The sequence below is a fragment of the Diadema antillarum genome, unplaced genomic scaffold (genome assembly GCF_040938485.1).
Source record: "Diadema antillarum isolate AM-2024a unplaced genomic scaffold, OU_Dant_1.0 seq00001481_RagTag, whole genome shotgun sequence".
In the NCBI taxonomy this organism is placed as follows: Eukaryota; Metazoa; Echinodermata; class Echinoidea; order Diadematoida; family Diadematidae; genus Diadema; species Diadema antillarum.
Window position 1 is genome coordinate 685726 of NW_027272220.1, and position 14201 is coordinate 699926.

At 40.6% G+C, this 14201-nt stretch overlaps 1 protein-coding gene across 1 annotated transcript in view; it reads left to right on the forward strand.

The window, feature by feature from the left end:
* LOC139709935 (son of sevenless homolog 2-like) overlaps positions 1 to 14201 on the forward strand; it is a 58195-nt gene that overhangs the window by 17381 nt on the left and 26613 nt on the right. The window contains exon 3 of the mRNA XM_071621891.1: positions 10763 to 10846. Within this exon, the coding sequence (XP_071477992.1) occupies positions 10763 to 10846 (84 nt within the window). The remainder of the gene's footprint in view (positions 1 to 10762; positions 10847 to 14201) is intronic.

A 14201-nucleotide genomic window follows, 5' to 3' on the forward strand; every position in this document is an offset into this window, starting at 1 on the left:
CTTTAAAGGGGAAATCCCCCCCCCCCACCCCCCCCCCCAAAAAAAAAGCAAGGTCGATATGATAGAAACAAATGGACACCATGCCCCCTGGAGGTGCCCCCAAAGCCCCTCAAGGTTGCTACATGTATGTTCTTCTGTCAGTTCTGAGGTAACAGTCTGCCAGAATGTGTTGAATATAAACTTGCAGCATTTGAGTGAGTGCTAGGCCCACTGGGTCTCTTGTTTTTATTTGCTGATTTTTTTTTCTCACACTTTCACTGATCTACTTTTTTGTTGTTGATATTTCCATTTTCATACAAAGCAGCACATCAAGATTTACTTTCCCTTTGAATGTGACCCCCCCTCAAAAAAAAAAAAAAAAAAGAAGCCCACTAGAGAAAGCAGTATGCTTTGTCTGGGGAAGTTTTCATTCAGGGCAGTATTTACTGGGCTGTGCAAGTGACAAACAATCTGCAGATGTGAATATACTGGCAAACACTATGATACCAACTGTGGTACTGTACGAGTGATTCTGGGAATTGCAGTCCAAGTCTGGGTCGCAATACCTGGAGGCAGAAGCCATGTATATTATGTAGATTGTCTCTTCACTGGAAAAACAAGTTCTCCAAAACAGTGTTGTTTGGAGGGAGGGCTTTGGCAGTTCCAAGTAATGTTGCTGCCTCAACGCACAGACACAGATGTAAATGATTAGGCCTACATGTATGTAAGTGTGTAATCGAAGCTGAACTTGATAAAACCTGGGAATTGCATGTGTGCATGCCATTTGTCAAATTGCATCTTCTGAATGCCAAAATTTTAAAGAAAGAACCTCAAATACACCTGCCATACTTGGAAATGTGGAAATACTGAGGTAATTGTTCAGTCTTTCATACCTTGGAGGAGAAAGGGTAAGGGAAGAAACACGTGGGCGCATCTTTTGTGTTTAACATCCCATTGCCAAGCTCTCAGAGAAGGTACCTCAAATACACTTGCCAGACATTACAGGCATTGATTTACTTTCATTGTGTCCCATTTCAAAAACAAAAATGTGAATAGAGATAACAGTAACATGCACATGATTGTGCTGGGATGTACGCATGGGCATGTCTTTTGTGTTACATTGTGATTCTGACTGCCAGGGAGTAAGATAAGCAACCTCCATTACATCTCTCATACTTTCATTGTCCAAAACATTTATTTGCAGCAAATGTGGTGGCTTAGATTCTTTGCTTCCTTGTTTCAAAAGTTGTTTGTTTTATTGAGTTAAATCACAATAAAAGAAGCAATCACCCAAAGAGAAAGTTGCTTTGAATACAAACCTGTATAATAATGTAGATTATTAGGTAGAATTTTAAGGAGAATCACTCAAAAAGAGAGAAAGTTCTGACTTGGTCAGTCACCATGCCAATAAAACTCCCCATGGACTCCTTTGTCTGGAATCTCAAAAAGTATGGTCAGGCTGGCAAAAGATCGAAAAGTTTAACCCGTTGAGGATGAGTCCCTGGTATGCTTGGGCAGGGGTATATGGGAAATGGGTATTGTAGCAAAATCAGCCTGTCCTCAAGGGGTCAAGATTGCGAAGTCTTCATGATCTTTTGTTGTCTGGTCACACTGGCAGCCAAACTTCTTGATCTTTGGATCAAGTTGGGATCAAGAAGTTTGGGTCATTAGTGCGCATGTGCAAGTAGAAAGAAAGAGCGCGCTGTCTGATGGCTCGTGATTGTGACGAAACAATGAACACCTGCACAACACAATAGCCATGCACTTCTGAGGCACCGCCTGCAAACAGGTGGTGGACTGGTCACACAACAAAGACCGCGAAGTTTCAGTTTCTAGTGGTCACACTGGCAAAAGATCGAGAAGTTTGGCAGGGGTCGGGGAAAATATCCCTAGGTGGATTGGGAAGTTTTGCGGGAAGTTTACGGTCACACTGGTAAAACTTCGAGATCCTAAAGATCGCGATCTTGAACGTCTAGATCTTTTGCCAGTCTGACCGCGCCTAATATGACTGCAGAAAAGATTTCTCCCTGAACTTGGTATGCAGCTACTTTCAAATGTTGTGAAACTGCACACCGATGTCTTCTCTGAACTGATTGTGTGAAATATACATTAATCTCAATATGCTACATGCGAGATTATTCCAGTGTAATGAGAATGATATTATATAAAGTATATGATTTAAGCAAATTTGCATTCTTGATATTGGGCAAATCTTATTGGCATGACAACAGCATGTAATGGTTCGAAAGGAAACTGTACGTTGGTGAGAGTATTGCTGTGACTAAAAAGAATGACAAATGACCAGCTGATCTGTGAAAGTCTGAGTGAAAGTATATGGTGGTAATAAAGAAAATATATGATAACCACTTTATTTGCGATATGTCAGCTAACCCCAATGTCTCAAATTCCATTCCAAGCAGTCCTCGTGATGGCGTGATGATGATTTCTCTGATGCATTGTGTAGGGAATTCATTTGAAGGATGGCATCGATGTGTTGTGCTATGTTAGGGTTTCCAGCAGATTTTACAAGTCTCCCTGATTCCACAGGAGGATCTACGAAAACCTTCAAGTCCTGGCATAAAGACACAAATGCTTCCGAAATGTGGGTATTACTTTGGCCTTTTGAGTTGGATGTAATACAGAAGTATCAGCGTGATTCCCCTTTGGAATCTTCCGAAGTTTGATGTGGGAACGTTGGCAGCCCAGTTAACTTTGTTTTTAGATGTGAGACACCAAATCAGATCCTGCTCAAAAGGCTTCCTCAAAGTGTAGTTAATGTCAGTGAATTTTAATGTTTTGAGGGTTGCCCTGTGATTTGGCATCACAGCCACATGCTTTCTCTCTCAAAGGTGCATGTGGTGCATATATATTCTGTTAGAAAGTTGGCATTTGGAGTATTCTCCTATGTAGTTCCCCTCTAATTAGTCATGTTGTGTGCAGTAGGTGACAGCCTGGGATTCATCCCCACCTCATTCTCTGCCATGTGTCGGTGAACTTATTTTTGGAAATTTTCTTAGAATATCACGTGATCATTGCAGCTATTTCTGAGACATATCAAGCCTCTATGACAAGTACCCTCTCATTGAGACATAATAAATAAGCTGCTGGCAGAACTGTCTCCATGCCAGTAGTGACCATTACATAGACAGCTTATTTCTCAGAAGCACAGTCTCCCCCCCCCCCCCCACCCCCCACCACCACCACTTACCATACATCCATGCATGTATCCCAAGTCACACAGGCTTCTTCCCTTTAGTCAGTGTAAGCATTTTGTTTTTAGGTGATCCGAGTATCCTCTCGGATCACCTTCTGTATCTGTACGGATTCTTTGTTGGTGGTTCTTCTTCTTCTTCTTCTTCTTTCTTTATTTCTGGACAAAATTTGTGTATCGATTAGCTCAGAAAGTGTTCTTCTTATCAATTTCAAACTTATACCATATATGTATCATGTCCCAAAGACGACGGGTCTAATAAAATCATAGTGATCAGTCGACCGTGACGTCACTATGACGTCATTATATGAAAACACATTCTCAATCATATCTCATCAATGGAATGGAATTTTTCAATGAAATTTACGTCACATATATTTCAAGTTATGCGCATTCTACTCATATTCTCAAAATTCACATTTTCTCTTAAAACGCGCGCGTACGCGCGCGTTGAAATATTTGTATGCTCAAATCGAGCTCAAATTTTTTTTGCACACGTTTCAGACCATTTCGAGCATTTTTTGAAAAATTGAAAAAATCGGACGGACGCGTACGCGCGCGCACATATACGCATGCACAGCTCATATGCAACTGAAATTTCTTGTTTTTTTACGTTTATCGGATGCCTGAAATGTCAAGGAATATTTCTACCAAGTTTCAAGTCAATCCGACTCAATATGACGTCATACGGGCCCGTCAAAGTTGAAATTCCGCGCGCGCGTCAATGGCGATATACAGTGCAACAATGCCAAAAAACCGCCAATTTTAAATCCGATATTACTCGTCAGGATGGACGGTGACCCCCCATTTTCTTTTCATATTCTGAAAGCTGATGAGTTGTACATGTCATTTCATGGGTTGGCGATGCTGAAAAAATGATTAAAAGATATCAAATTTCTTAATAAAATAAAAAAAGTAAATTTTCAATATGACGTCATCAAGTTTCAAGTCCACTCGAGCGTATCACACTAATCCTTTGCCAATTTTCACCCAGATTTCAGTATGATGTAGCTTATTAAATACTCTTTCATTAATGTAATAACAACATTTTGATTGGATGACGGCATCACCTCGTAAAAATGGATTGAAAGTAATCTTGTCAAATTTGACCAGTTTACGTGTTATCTCTATGGGAGTGCAGTTTTTCTGGAAATGAAAATTGACATGACTATCTTTATCGAGCACTAGCTCCCTTTTGCTTCGGTGAATTTCTCCCAGATTTTAATATGTTGTAGCTGAGACTTTGGGCTATCGGTAATGTGCCCTCCATTTTTTCATTTGATGTCGGGATCACGTCCAAAAACTTGGTTGAAATTAAAGCTTATCTTCGATGTATTGAGATATTCCTTTCTTTTTGCATCTTTCTTTGCAATAACTCGAGAAAAACAAGCTCTATAAGCATAATATTTTGCACATGTTTAGTTCATGTCACGTACATTATTTCATAAAATAACAACTACTTGATCAGACACCATCTTGGGTATGTAAATTAGGGTCAAAGGTCATAAATGTTTTATCTTGTATCTTGGTGAATACATGTCCTATCTTTCCCATATTTTGCACACGCAAAGACCATGTTACAAGAATCATTTAACAAAATAACCACTTTTTGCTCAGATGCCATCTTGTCTGTGCAAAGTGGGGTCAAAGGTCATATGTACTTTTTTCGTCTATCTTCGTTATGACGTGTTATCTCTATGGGAGGGAATTTTTCTAGATGTGAAAATTGACATGGTTGTCTTTATCGAGAACTAGCTCACTTATCCTTCAGTGAATTTCTCCCAGATTTTAATATGTTGTAGCTGAGAGTTTGGGCTATCGTATTATGCAATTTGTTTTTTCATACAACGTCGGCATCATGTCAAAAACTTGGTTGAAATTAAAGCTTATCTTCGATGTTTTGTGATATTTTTTTCTGAAACTTTCTTTGCAATAACTCAAGAAAAACAGCCTTTATCACCCCCATATTTTGCACATGTTTAGTTCATGTCACGTACATTATTTCATAAAATAACAACTACTTGATCGGACACCATCTTGGGTAGGTAAATTAGGGTCAAAGGTCACAAATTGTTCATCCTGTATCTTGGTGAATACATGTCCTGTCTTTCCCATATTTTGCACACGCAAAGGGCATGTTACAATAATCACTTCACTAAATAACCACTTTTTGCTCAGATGCCATCTTGGGTGTGCAAAGTGGGGTCAAATGTCAAATATACTTAATTCTGTATCTTTGTTAGTGGATACGGAATTCGGTACCAAAGATGGCAAGTCTGACTTCCTTTTCTAAATGAGAATCCAAACATCACATGGCCAATGTCTCCTCGACACAAATGAAACCGGTATGGTCATGCCTATTGGGATCAGGACTCAAATCATTGATTTTCGAAGAGATCGGATCACCTAATTTGTCAGTGTTGACAAATTCCGGTTCTAGTTGTTTTTGTTTGTTTCTTGGGGGGGGGGGGTTATTGTTTTTCATCCAGGTCATGGATTTTCCCAGGCTTTCCCCGGTTATACTACAGGATTCTAGGAAAGAAACTGAAACCAGCCTCTGGCTTTGTTTGGTGCTGTACCTGGGAATCCCTGGGGCTGATCATTCTCATTCTCCTATAATTAGTAAGGAAAGCCTGCTGACTGCCTTCAGTGGCTGGCATTCCACCAGCCTCATGTACTATTTTCCTTGTTTATGCTATTCAGGGCTGCACACTAACCATATTTTTTCTCTCCTGGTCTGACCTGTCCCAGTCCCTTGCTTCAAGTTGATTAACACAGGCTAATTCGATGCTTATTTACGTCAATACAGGACAATTTGTCAATCAGTTGCAATAGAAGAAATTATTGGTCCTGATCTTTTGTCGCCTAGCCCAACAATGTCATTTCGTTTGACTAGTCATGTTGGACCAGCAAATTTGGCGATTGCCCAAAACTTACTGGCCCAACAGTGATTTTAACTGGTCTGGGACTGTCGGACCAGTGCCAGTTTGAAGCGTTGTGCTGTGTATGTACACCACGTTCCTTCCGGCCTCGTTTGCCTGAAACGTAGTAAGCCATCAGTAGGTGCGATATTCTCCTTTTTCCCCTCTGTATTCTAGTCTTGTTCATTCCAGTCCTCGCTCCAGTGAACATGTAGCTATCAGACGCCATTCTCACGTCTTGTCAGGCTAGACAACACATATATCCTGTCACGTCTTACTATGGAGCACCTCCAAGTTTCGTTACGGCTTATTACGTGCTGTCACATTTTGTTGCGTTCACCCCTTTGTAGCTCACCTGAGCCAAAGGTTCAAGTTAGCTATTGTGATCATTCGTCGTCAGTCGTCCAAAGTGAGTAAACTTTTTTACATTTTCATCTTCTTTTTGAAAACCCCAAGATGGATTTTTACCAAACTTGGTAGGGAACATCCCTAGGGGGACAGGATCTTGTTCAAATAAGCAATGTGCCAAACTTTCACAATTTTTAGATTTTTAGATGCTTAAATTTGTCTTCAAACTTTGCATGCATAGTCACAGAATACTGTATGTACATATACAATTGGGCACAAACAAACAAACAAAACACTGTTGAACTTCTGCATCTATAAGAGGTTACATTTTCTGCAGGATTTTAGCAGTTTGTCAATTTTGACATGATGTGAAGAATGTTGCACAAGTAAGCTAAATCCCTGTGAAGACAAGCCTTACACAATTACTGCGTTGTCAAGGTGTAGGTACTTGAATTGGATATCTTAAAAAATGAATACGTGTCTTATTTAGTCAAAAGAAAAAAAGTCCCTACCACCACCTTCGAGCTGCTCCTGGGCTTCTTTGCTATTCGTCCATGACGGTAAAAATCAACGACACATATTTTTCCCATGTGGATATGACTGTTATGTAGCAGGGTTCAGTGAATGGACTATTACTGTAGAAATGGTAGGGAAACATCCACAAATCTTTCTGCAGTGAATATGTAATGGCTTTTTGCTACCATGACAATGTCTGAGAAGCACACCAAATGGGTGTAGCCTTATTTTTGACCTGGAAATATATATTTAAAAAAAAAACGCAGTCTGTGCCAGTCAGCTTTAATGATTGCTTGTGATCAGCACTGCCTTCATTCTGCCTCTCAGTGATCTTGACCTACATCGCCATGAAAGAATTGTGAAAATCTTCAACAATTGAAATGGAGAAGAAAAGAAAAAAAGATTTTCGGGTCAGCGAAATCGGTGCCACTACCCATGATATGCAAGTGGCCCAGATTTGTCATTTACACTATGCAGGTGACTTTTTGGTACCATACCTGTTTCTGCATAGTGCAGGAACCAAGTGCAGAAGGTATATTGCTTTTAAGTCTGAGCCTTTCATTTTGATTGTTTATTTCTTGGCATATACCTAGAAGTTACATACTCATTGTCTAATTTTTTCCCAAGCTGTTGTTAGAATTTCACAGAGCGAGACAGAACAACAAAATGTTACTCATGGGAGCATGTGTGTTGCGAAATGGTGATTCTTTCTGGATAAGAATGAATGTACATGTTATGTGGGAAGTATAAGTGATTTTCCACATGATTGCAATGAACCAGGATATATGTATGTGTGAGAGTTAATTCTCACCCCACATCCATAGGATGAGGACTGCTGAAGGGACTTGTTATGTCCAGAGACTTGAGTCATCGATAGTGAGCTGCCCGGTGTTTGGATGCCCTGATATTCCGGGAAAAGTGAGGATGACTCGTCGTGTGCCATCACTCGGCTTGCATCATTACCAGAAATAACTCTCATTCAAAATGGAATGAAGGGAGTGGCGTTAACAGCGACATCATTTGTTGATCGAAGCGTTTAATCTCCACTAATTCAAATTGCATTGTGTTTTGTGTGATAAGTGTGCTTGTGTGTTGTGGATGGAAACCCTTGATCTGCTTATGATTACTCTTTGTATACATTGTGTGATATAAGCCCACAGTAGGCTGGTCTTTTTTGCCTGTCATCACTTGCAAATATGCACATGAACAGGCATTTTCAGACAATCTATGGAGGTACTAGAAGCCCAAATTTTAATGTCCATGGTTATGTGGAATCAGGAGAGAGACATTGTTGTGCACATTATTATCAGCAATGTCACCAGCATGCTAGGTTATAAAAAGGGGATAGATGATGCAGCGGGAGGAACAGGCAGAGAAAGAGAGGGAGAGAGAGAGGGGGAGAGGCCGGGAGCATCCTACGGCAGAGCATCCTACGATGAATCATCCTCACCGCGACTGCATTCCGCCCCCACATGTCACCACCGTTATGTCGGAGGCTCTTGTCTCCTCTGAGGTCACTAGCCTTCCGTGTGTATGTGTATGTGTGAGTGTGTGCGCTGATCAGCGAGCGAATGAGCCGAGTGAGTCAAACTGGGGGATGGATATTTATGAAAAGCAGATATCTGATTGCAGAAAAACCTAAACGGATATTAGAGGCCAAAAATAGAGGGTATCATGTACCTTGTCTGTGGCTAGTGGGAGCCTTCCATAGTGACCCACACACACTACAGCCAAGACTGGGTATCATCATGTATCCAGTCTGTGGTGGAAGTTTCTTTGTTTGGAGTCCTAATGGCTTTCTTGTGTGGGTCTGGTGAGTGTTAAAATGAATGAATGTGATGTTTTTGTTCTACAGGGGAATTCAAATGCATGTTTGCTGCGGATCAGACATCGGAAGTATACAAATTTATACTAGGCTGTCTTTGTGTACAAGAAATTGAGGCAAGTGTGAGGCATGAAAAAATGCTGGAATTGTGAGTCTGTGAGGTAACATACATTCTGTAATGAAATGTAATGAGTGTGCCCATGTGTAGGAAGAGGCTAGTCATGTATATATGTAGTTTATGAAATGAAGTATAACACTGATGAACAATACCCATTTGTGGGAATTATCAGACATAAACAGTTCTCTATGTAAACATTGAGCACTTTATTCCTTTGATACTGCTTTTGTTAACATTCACTTGCAGCATTTAAGTTGTGTGTATTGTGTGTACTCTTCCGAAGCTCATATTTCCTTGTTACACAAATAAAATAGGGGCCTCGGAATATGACCACGAAGAAGATGTAAGAGAGGTTTTGCATGATTTCTCGAAGAATACACTCACACACACACTCAAAAATTGACATAGATTCAGTCCGAAAACAAGAAATGTTATTGCCTGTTTGGACACTCTCTAATTCTACTGTTCTGTGAGAGTGAATACAATGTGAAACTGGCCCAACATGGACAGAAAGAACAATGACACTGCCAGTGTAGTGAAAGTACCACACATCCTAGGCTTCACAGAATTAATCTTCAAAAGAAAGAAAAAGATAAGACAACAGAATCTAGCAGCAATCTGAAACTTCTCCAGGGACCCCATTAACACAGGCTCCCAGCTCTTGAAGTTGACACATGAGTTCTATTTTTAGCTGTTGAATTTGCTAATGATTGATCTTTGACATACTGGCACAATAGACCTTACACAACTCATTTGGTAATGTGTACCTACCAGAAATAACCTGCCTCATTTATTATGTGTATAGAATTCAGTCTTGTCTTGTGCTTTCAACCCACAGTTGGTTTCTCTTTAGCATTTTTTTTTTTCCTTTCTTGAAAGTGGAGTGAGCAGTATGGATTATGAAACACCATGAATCTGTTACATTCCAATGTTTATCCATAAGGATTAGTCTTAAGATACAAATTCAAAACAAAGTTCCCAGTGAATAGGAAAAAAAAAATCTGATTCCACGTAGATGTGACGTTGAATGCATCACTATGCAACTAGCAGGAAAGTGGTAGCCTGAACTTCAGCAGGGAAAAGTGTTTTTTTTTTAAATCTATTTTTCTAGGGAATTGGTCAAGGTTGCCCCGCACAATGTTTGGAAATGTCATCAATAGTTGCAGAAGGCCATATGAGTGACGCATGAGCATGCTTTCAGTCAGAGTCTGCTTAGGGGCCCTTCTTCAAACTGTATAGGAGTTTGTGACATGGGTAGGAAATTTTGTAATCTTATTTCTCTAGGAATGTTCACGTTATGAACGCTGGTGTTCTTTGCACATTGCATCTTGCATTTTCAGTGCAATTTTGTTCAGGTATTTTACATTATACAATGAATATGAAGCTGATAACTATTGTCACATCATGACTTATTTTTTTTGTTTTTGTTTTTGTTTTTTGGCCATGTACTGTTTGCATTTATTTCACAAGCAGGTTATTACGCTTTATAGAAATGGTTCGTACCTGTTTGATTGTATGTTGTTTTGCAGCAAGCCAAATTAGTTAATTACATACATCACTTTTAGACAAGTGGTATATTATATTTCTGATGTTCAAAATGCTCGTTGCTGTCCACCATGGATTTATGTGGTCAAATTCCATATGGTCTTGTGAATATATGCTTCTGTTCATTTCTGTTTGTATTATAAAGACATTTTCACTTTTGTTTAGGATGAAAACTTGCTGCATTGTAGTGGGATTACATAAAACAAATGTGACTCCATACAGGAAGATTTGACCCAAGAGAGCAGAAAATCCAGTCACCTGATCTATTTGTTTGTGTTCTTGTGTTTCACTCCTAATAGGAGGTGCTTGGTTACCGTGTTGACTACCAGGTCTCTCTCTATCTCGTAGCTGTCCTGGAATATATTGCTGCTGACATCCTAAAGGTGAGACTCGACTTTTGCACGCTCTACCTGAAAGGAGGAATGATCGCTCTCTCCTTACACAAAAGATACCTCTTCTCAAAAGTTCTGCAAACGTGTTAAGCATTTAATGAAAGCAGGAGAATATTACGCAGAGGGGTAAAGGTTGAGGTGTGAATTGTCTTCAATTTTTTTCCCTCTACAAATGAAATTTGTGAGATCGCAACCGCTGATCTAAAATGTAACAAACATGTCGGAAAAGGAACTGCGGGACTCAAACCTGTTAAGCTGCTATTGATCAAGACTGTCTTTCATTTGTTTGAATTTATCCCCTCCGATTTTGTTTGCAGAAGAATTGGAAGGTTGCTACCAGAGAATAGAGCTCACAAAAGCCCGTGTCTTTTTTTGTATTTCGTTGGATGTGATATTATGTTGATATCCAGTGTATGAAATTGATTAGGGCTGTTATTTAGAAAGTTGCTTTAAATGCATCCAGCAGAGATTTTAAAAGCTACGCCTGTAAACCTTGTGCAAGTCATTGTTAGTGGCTTAGGAAGATGCCTGTGCCCCACATGTGTTTCAGCATATCCACCAGTATGTGGAGATGCTTGACCCCTCAGATATGTTTGATAGACTATGTGTAGCCATCCAGGTATTATGTAGAGAGCAACCTGTCTAGAGTAAGCTAGTCTAAACAAATATGTACCATACCTGTAGGATCTACAGTTGAACTTGCCTTTTGTTCCATTTATGGGACACATATTTGGTGGTCTTTTTAGACAAATAGTTGTTGTAGATGGATTAAAGGGATGGTACAGTATTGGTGGAGATGAGAATTGGGCTTTTAACTTTTTGCGAGATACCAAGAAAACACTTATGATATAGTACAGAGCATACCATTTCAAGAGGAATTCAAAGTTTATTTGATGAAAATCGGGTTTCGAATGACTGAAACATCCAAAAACAAAGTAAAACAAAGCTATCGTAATAAAGTGTGGGTCCCACATATATATATATACTTCCGTAGAAAAGGTAGTATCATGTTGCTATTTGTATCTCAGAAGCATAGTAATGGAGGGAAATGTATCTTATTTGGCTCTGATTAAAAGGGCTTTCACATGAGATGCAGTTTCACTGGCAGAAAGTAACACAGAATTTTAAAGGTGGTGGCTACTATATGCTGCAAAATATTGTTCACCTGTATCAGACAGGTGACCACTGTACAAGTTTTTCTTGAAGGAAAAGGAGGGGGGCGTGAGAGGTTGAGTGACCTCATAATGCAGGTGGCTTGTATAGACGGGTAAACTCTTAAGCCCTTACTGTGGCAACATAGTGACGGAGAACAAAATCAGAGACTCCAACTCTCCCGCTTTCGACGGGAGATCTCCCACCGAAAGCCCATTTTTGCAAAGTCTCCCGTTCTCCCGCTTGAGATTTACTTTCTCCCACCCTGGCTCCGTGTCTCCTGCTTGAAATGATTTTTTACTTAGTTTCATCATGTAGAAAAATAAGCCTTAGAGAGCACGAGAGAGCATTTAGAACCCTATAGAGCTTCGAGGGCACTGGACCCCGGCTGCAAGGAACTTGCGCTTTGCGCTAGTGATGGTATTTTTAACAACAATTTTGGTAACCTGCAACATATGTCAAGTGCTGCTGTTTCAGTAAATGTACTCCAAGCACATCAAGTTGGAGTCTCCCGTTTGCTAGGGGTTTCAGGCGGGAGAATCTCCAGATCAGAAGGTGCTAGGGGTTGGAGTCTCTGCAAAATTCCTGTAAAATTCCAATAAAACTACGGGAGAGATCGAGGGGTTCCGTTTTAACAGACTTATACCCCTTTCAGTAACCCTCCTGGCTCAGGCCAGGCCCGAGCTAAGTCGTAAAATTTTTAGTTTATGAATGGGTTTTTGGCCCGCGCCAGGCGCGGACTATTTTGGCGCTGCTGCAGCCTAGCACCAGGTGCGGGCCAGGCTCAAGCCTGGCGCTGATCGAAGAGTTTATGAACGGTAGCAGCGCCAAGCCTGGCGCTGATCGAAGAGTTTATGAACGGTAGCTGCTAGCAGCGCCACTCTCGGGCCCAAATTTCTTGCACGGTCAAAGTCACAATTACTGGCCGTGCCTCCGCCGGAGTGCGTGTTCAGTTACCGTGGTAGCTATCCCCTACATGGCTGAGTTCGTGAATGGGTCATTGTCAAAGTAGCGCTGCTCTGCTATGGTTACTGAATGCAATTTTTACTGCTTGGCGTGGGCCAATTTAGCTTGGGCCAGGAGCTGGCCAAAAAGGCACGAGTTACTGAAAGGGGTAACTCACTGAAAACCTTACCCAGGTAGGTTTCCATGAAGGGGGTGTGTCCACTGATGCGACTAGCTCGCCTACCGGCCAGCAACGCCTATTGTTCTAGATTGTGCACATACAATCATTGATCTCAACTTCATAGAGATCAGTGGTTATAATTCATGCACGTGATTGGCACGCGGTGTGTCAATCATTCTCTGTCTGCAATGTTGTCCATGCAGGTTGAGTGTATCAAAGCAATGTTACCGCGGTTGCATTCTAACAGAAGAGTTGGCGGGGTTGTTAGGGCAATGCTAGGGTAGAATTTGGCCAAAGTTCCCGCGACAATGTCTGAGCAACATTTTACGGGGACCGCTTTAAAAGGCAAGGTGAAAAAAGATTACCCTGATGTTACCTGGATGTTGCCGTGGTAACTTTAGTATGAAAGACTGTTAAAATGGGGCTTGAAACAGGGTTGACTGTATGCAGCTACAGGCGTGGGGGGGGGGGGGGGGAATGTTCCCAGGTCCCTCTCTGTTTGGATTCAGAGCATCTATGAATTTAGGTCCAGGGTCCGTTTGGTATCCTGGAACTATCCATGGTTCTGACCTTGAATGCCCACCTTTGTTGTGTGATCCATTTTCATAATGCCTACACAAACTTTATTTCTGGGGTCATCTGGTTGTTGAAGGTTGTAAGAAGTGCACTAAGTTTGACCTTGTGAGTTCTTTGTCATGTTATCTGTATAAAGGGTATAACTTTGTATAAGGTGTGAGTTTATGAAGTGTCTACATAGAAGCTAAATGAAGTCACAGAGTCAAAATCTCATGATTTCAATTCAATTTTGTTTTCTGTGTAAACTGGGAAAGCAATAACACTTAAGATCTTTGTATCTACAATACCCATATGATCTTTTGTTAGTTTGTTTGTTTGTTTGTGTTTCTTTGTTTAAAAGGGTAATCATTGTTAATCCAGGGCTGTACACTAACTCATTTTTTCTACCTAGTCCAACCTGTCTGTCAGATCAGTAGGTACCCAGTTTTTCTGTTTTGTACAGGGCTAATCATCACATTTCAATCTATTGCTGCATAAATCTAATTCAAAAAT